At 39.5% G+C, this 6721-nt stretch overlaps 1 protein-coding gene across 1 annotated transcript in view; it reads left to right on the top strand.

The window, feature by feature from the left end:
• Positions 1-2505: 2505 nt before the first annotated feature.
• The window catches only part of AKAP9 (A-kinase anchoring protein 9), a 142227-nt gene continuing 138011 nt past the window's right edge, over positions 2506-6721 (top strand). Inside the window, exon 1 of the mRNA XM_069462348.1 lies at positions 2506-2747. Within this exon, the coding sequence (XP_069318449.1) occupies positions 2700-2747 (48 nt within the window). The 5' untranslated portion in view covers positions 2506-2699. The remainder of the gene's footprint in view (positions 2748-6721) is intronic.

Genomic DNA, 6721 nt, shown 5'->3' with positions numbered 1-6721 from the left:
GAGTCAACATTGACTCCTCTTTTTGTTTCAAACCTCACATTCAGTTTACAACTCCTATGGCACTATTGGTTCTACATTCAAACGATATCCAGAATCTGATTCCATATCATCACTTCTACTACCACTACTGTGGTCCAAACTCCCATTATCTGGGATTACTTAAATAGCATCCAAACTGATCCCTCACGGTCCTTTCTTCTCATAACAGATGTCCTTTAATAACATAAGCCAGATCATGTCACTCATCTGTTCAAAACTCTCCAGTGGCTCCTGATCTCACTCAGAGTAAAGCCAAAGTCCTTAAAATGGTCTTCAGAACTAGGCAGGATCTGACCCTCTGTTACTTCTCTGATCTCCTCTTCTACTCTTCCCCTCCTTGCTCACTCCACTGTAGCTTACCCTCGCCTCCTGTTCTTCCTTTAAAATTGCCAGTCATACTCTAGCTCAAAGGCCTTTGGATTTGCTATGCCGTCAGTTATCTCTATGGCTCACTCCCTCATCTCTCACAAGTCTTTGCTAAAATATCATCTTCTCAGGGAATCACTTGAATGAATGAATGACATGAATGAATGATTTGTATGCCATAACATGACATGACAGAACAAATGCCATAAGGAAGAGTCAGAGCACTAAGTGCCACATGCTTGCATTCTAATCGAAGTTAACATAAAACTTTCAACATTTATTGAGCACCCATTATAAGTAAAACAGACATGTATATGATTGTTTGCTCTAAGTGTAGGGAAACACTGAAATGATCTTGTTGCTTTAGAAGGTATTCTTGAACATTTTCTGCATATATTGGAACAAACAGCTGGTTTCCTCAGTCACTTAGGAAAGCAGTATCCGTTAACAAACAGGAATATCTCCTCAGATGTTCTGGGCTTCCTCCTCCTAGATAATCAGAATCTACAAACATAATCCCTTAATCCAAGCAGTATATAAATTACTGCACTTTTAGAACACTTGAGTCTAGTTCTAGCTCTACTCTTAGCCTGGTAGGTGACCAAGTAAATAAATCACCTGTCCTCTCAATTCTTTTATGCCTATGATAAAATGTCTAATCTCACCCAGATCCCAATTCAGGTTGAGATAACAGGATAATATATACTTGGGTGTTACAAGTTGACACAATTATGTATACATTGTGGAGCTTGAGAAAAAAAATCTTTTTTTTAAATCTAAGAATCTCTAAATCAGGGTTATTTAAAACCAGTCTTCAGTTTGTGGTAGACTTAAGGTCTTTAGTCTCTTTTTCTTTTTTAACCCCAATGTTCACTTAACACCATTTATATCATTGAACTCATAGCCTATTTTAGTTAACACCAGCCAGTGTTTCAGTCCATCCTAGCTCAAAACAAAGGAGAAACTTGATCAACCTGAGTAATCAACGTGAGACATTAAAATGTGTAGTTTATCCTAGGAATGGATTTGAGGGTTGGAGGTAGGAAGCAAAAAGGAAGGATTAAGGGAGCAGATGAGGGAGGAAAGAAGGAAAGATAATAATGCTAAATTTCTAAACACGGCTCAATTCAATCCAACTAGTGTTTATTGGGTGCAAAGCTCTGTGCTGGTCATTTTAATAATACCGAGATAAGCAAGACCCATGATGAGCTAGGAGTATGAGCTGAAAGGAAATACAAGGAAAAAGAAAGCTGACATTAATTCAGGACATTTTAATATGCCAGAGGCAGTCACATATATTAACAACCCTTCCAGATATTCAGATAAGCTCAGGGAGGATAACTTGTTTAAGGTCTTTAAAGCTAGGAAGTTACTGCAGGCTGGCTTCCCCCAGTGCAGGTTCTGAAGCTCAGGCTCCATTCAGAACACCATTATTAAAGGGAAATTCCAAGGAGGGGTGAGGGGAATAAGTTTTGACTGGATAGTCCCAGTTGCAGTGTAGGAATTAAGAGATCAGAAAAGCTATTTGGAGGCAGTGTGAGGTAGGCCTTGAAGGATAGACCAGAGACTGGGCGGGAACCAGTGAAAAAGAGGGAGGGATTTTTAGGCTAAGGAAGTAATAACAATCAGCTGCTCTCCTAATTCCTTGAGTAGAGGAGTCAATCTAGGTTGAAAAACTGGCGTCCGGTGGGTCCACTCCCCCTGCCCCATTTTTCCACTGGGGCTTTTCAGCGTTCACCAATTTCACTATTAGACTTCTGTTATTTTTGTAACTGAAAAAAACCACAATATTTTAAAAGCACTGAATCCCTTGGATGGAGGGTGGGAGTCCGGCCAGGACCCTTCTACCCACTCAGCTTGGCCGTCTCCTGGGGGGCCGCTGATCCCCCGTGAAGGGCGCTCGCTACCCCGCCGGTCCATTGCTTGACCGAGGCCGCGTCAGCTGCTGGGCCGAAGTCGCCCCCGCAGCAGCGAGCGGGGCGGGGCCGCGGGCGCACCTGCCCGGCGCTGCGGGGCGAGCGGCGGCTGCGCGGACCGACGTGCCTCCCCTCCCGCCTCGCCGTGTGTTTACGTGGAGACGAAGATGGCGGCTGTGACGGCGCTTCCCGGGCGGCCGAGAACGATTCGCCAGTGAGCGCGGAGACTGGTTCCACTACGGGCGCGGGGGGGCGCCGGTCCCGGCCCTGCTCCCTGGGCCGCGGAGCTTGCTGTCCCACCTCTGTCTGAACCGACCTTTCCTTCCAGCCCTTGACCTCTTCCCTTCCTGGTTTTCCCCCGCCTTCCTCGCAGAGGCCATGGAGGACGAGGAGAGACAGAAGAAGCTGGAGGCCGGCAAAGCGAAGGTAGGAGAGAGCCAGAGACAACCGGGCCTGCGGTGGGAGGCGGTGGCTGGCAAGAGGTGGGAGGGGGCCCGGGAAGTGGACTTCGCAGCAGCCCCATTGCGCTGCCTGGGAGAGAGAGAGGTGCTGCAGGGTGTGCATCTTCCTTTGGCTCTCTTCTCTTTTTCTGATAGAAAAAGCCGTAGCTAGCCGGTGATACTTTCCTGATAATTGAATAGTGTGGCTCCTTTCTCGTGAATGCCCACATAATACACTCACTATATTACTGTAAGCTGGTATTTAATTGTCTCTAAATCTCTAACCTTTAATTTTGTGTGTGTGTGTGGGGGGGAGTGTGCAGTTTTCTGGGTGGTGCAGGCATCGTGCTTTCAAGGGTGGGGATTTAGGGCTTTTCTTTATTCCGTGAGGGATTTGTGCGTTGATCCATCGGCTTGTCTTAGGTGGCACGCTGGCACTCTTGGGTGTGTGTGATTGGCCTGTGACAGCTGCCTCAGCAGTGGCTTGAATGTGCCACAAGTGCCAGCTGTGAACTTGTCTTTAAGGGCGTTTTTAGAAGCATATCTCTTTGTACGTTTGTGTTTGGAGGTCTTTGTCATGGCATGCGCTTTTGTATCGTGTGGAATGTTAATGCAGACTGTGAATGGAACTTCTGGGGACCGAAAGGTTCCATATTCCAAGCAACACCTATGGAATTCCTGCTTTAAATAATTAGGTGGTTGTATATATCTCTAGTGAGTCCCAATTTTCAGTGTGTGTGTGTGTGTGTGTGTGTGTATGAAAAAGCTTGTGAAGCAAACAATGCAAAATTTTACACAGGTATTATTCATTGGGCTTCTTAAAAATTTGATATGTGCAAAATATAAATTGAATAGCGTATTTCTTTTAAAAATTGCATGTTTGAGCATATCTTTTGGCTGGCCTCAAAGGCCCTCTTCTTCCTTATAATGAAGTTACCTTTAATATCTTATATTCTGACTGGGTTTTTTTTTTTTGAGATAATTGTTAGCAATCATACTTGGACCGTAATTAAATTATAATATAGTTAACGGTTTTCCTTCCCTTTCTTTCCACTTCTTCCCACATAAACAAAGGAAACCAGGTTAATGATTTGTTATCAGTGAAGGGCCATACTGCCAAGATGTGGCAGTATAGTAGAGGCTGGACACGAATTTGTTAAATTAATATGTATATAAACTAGCTTCATATTTCTAAAATATAGTTTATTTTCCCATAAGCTTCCTCTATCTAAGGTCAAGGCTTAAATGGTTGTATGTAGCCTGGTAGATTTTTACTTTAGAATCTATAAATGGAGGGAAAGGGGAATCAGGGCGTCTTCAGGTGCTCTAAATAGCTTACATTTGTGCAACCTGAGGGCGTGAGCAAAGTCAATGCATCCAAGGAAGTGGAAGTAAAGCAGTGATCCGATTAGATGTCTTATTTGTCTGTTACATCAGAATTTTTACTGCCTGATTCCAGAATTGTCTTCCTTAAATATATGTGAAACAGCCTTGCAAAACGTAGTTTACTTTGGATGACACATTTTATATTAGAGGATTTGTTTAAATTGCTTGCTGTGAGTAGTTGATTTGGCAAAGTAGCATTCTAGTTTCTTTGTGTGTATGTATGTTTCTTTGTCTTTCAAAATTCTATGCAGTAAAAGTCTTTTTACAATTATATAGGTGTGATGGAATTTTAGATAGGTATTAAGATTGTGAAGACTGATAAGAACATAGAAAACACAGGGAAACAACATCATCAAAAATAGTATATACATTATTTCATTTGTATAAACATGTGCTTTTAGATTAGAACTGAAAAACTCTGGATTAAAATGTATACATTTATTCAGGAAACCTATATTGAACTCCTATTTTATGCCAAGAGCTGGAAATACAGAGGTATTGACAGTCTCTGGTCTCAAGTTGCCCAGAGTTTAGTGGGAGAAACAAACACTGGATGACAAGTACAAAGAAAGAGGAGGGGCAGTAGGATTTGGGGGGATTTTTTTTCACATTTTGTTAAAGCATTTTGAATACTATTTCCTCATTTTATAGACTACAAAGAAGGCTCTTAATATTGGTATTAAAGCACCCTAGTATAATGCCTATCAAATAGTAGGTACTTAATAAATATTTGCTTAATGAATGAGCAGAATGTTTAATGAGTCTCTAACGGGTGCTACTATACTAGTATGGTTGTAATTTAGTAACAGTAATCCAGGATTCTCTTAATCCGAAATATCTTATTGCTGACATCAGAAGCAATTTAAAATGATCATTTTGTAAAATTCAGAGACTTGTTTCTCCAAATGTCTCGTTTGTTCATTGGATTTAAGTATTGTATTTGATAATGTAGTTTTACACACCGCAACTTTTTAACCTTTTTTCTGGGGTAATTTATTGGTAAACTGTTCAATTGAAGTTTCCTTTCTGTATCTAGACTTCATAAATGATCATTTTTAATAGCTTGTCATGTATACAGCATACTTTATAAAATGTTTTATACCAACCAAAATCGCAATAATAGAATAAATTATGGTATTTGTTAACATTAAAATGATTCTACAAGGACATTTGGAATTGGGAAAATGCCCACAAATAACGCCAGGCTAAAAAAAGGTTACCAAAAAACATGAAGACATTTGAAAACTAAATGCACTGAGATGTGGTTATCTCTGGGTGGTGAGTTATAGGTAATTTTAATTTTGTTTACACTTAGTATTTTTCAAATTCTCTATATTTTATGACCAGGAAAAAAATGTTCAAATGCCATTTTTAAAAATAATAAAGGCTTATAAAATACAGTATATCAAAGCACATGTTATATTGTATGATCATTATCAGCACAAGAAAATGAGGCACAGAATAACTAGGTTTCCTACTTTAGTGCTGGAACTGTGATTCTTACTCCAGTGCTGCTTGTAGTTGAGATTCCATATTATTAGACATTTATAGATCTCCTTTCCGTTTTTGTCTTGCTTGTCCTTCTTCTTTCCTTGCTGTCAATTGTCATTGCTATGGACATGCTCATCTTGCATTGCTCCTTCTCATCTGCCTCTTCCCCTAATTTTCTGTTTTAGGTTTGCTGTGGATAAAGAACCCAGAAACTGAGGTTGATGGAATGTTTTGTAAACAATCAAGGGCCATGGAGCCTGGTGAATTGACTTTATGGCAGTTGGGTTTTTCAGCTACTTAGTGGTTTTTTGGTTTGCTATTGGGTCCTCAGCTATGTCCTCAGTATTGATGTTGCAAGACGCCTGAGCCTGGCATGGAAGACATTACTCCATTATGTATTAAGTAAATATTTTCAGAGCTGGGTTAACCCCATTAACAGTGTGCTGATGGGACAGCTCTACATAGGTTGTCCTTGTGTTGAACGAACCAAACTATTCTAACTCCACTTTAAATGACTTCATTTTTTCCAAGTAAAATTATTTATGTTATAGAAAGGAAATATTGTAAATTAAGTGAACAAAATTAAATAGAGAGTTGTATACTTAATATAAAATTATTACTCTTGTAAATTTGCGTTATGTATTCTTTAAGTTCTATTCAGCATTTTATGATTAGTGTTATTCATCAAATAATTATTCAATTCTTGCCTATTGCAAGAATTTATATGACTTTTTTGTTTAACAAGCATTTTCAGTTTGAAGAGTAGTGCCAGTTGTTTGTAATTATATGATTTTTGCTTTTTAATTTGTAATTATATGATTTTTGTTTATTTAACAACCATTTTCAGTTTGAAGAGTACTGCCAATTGTATATAAAAAGACGACGCTTCGTGGAAGCTGTATATTATTGATAGCAGGACTTTTCAGTTATTTTCCCCTTTGATAGACAAAGTTGGTTATGATGCAAAATTGTTATTTGCATATTTCAGATACACTATTCTGCAACTAAGAAAATTGTTTTCCCTCCCTGTTTTCTTTTCTTTTTTGTGTTTGGTTTGGTTTGTTGTTTTTTTTTTTTTTTTTT

This window comes from Eulemur rufifrons, chromosome 29 (genome assembly GCF_041146395.1).
Source record: "Eulemur rufifrons isolate Redbay chromosome 29, OSU_ERuf_1, whole genome shotgun sequence".
NCBI lineage: Eukaryota > Metazoa > Chordata > Mammalia > Primates > Lemuridae > Eulemur > Eulemur rufifrons.
This window is presented reverse-complemented; position numbering and strand designations above follow the sequence as displayed.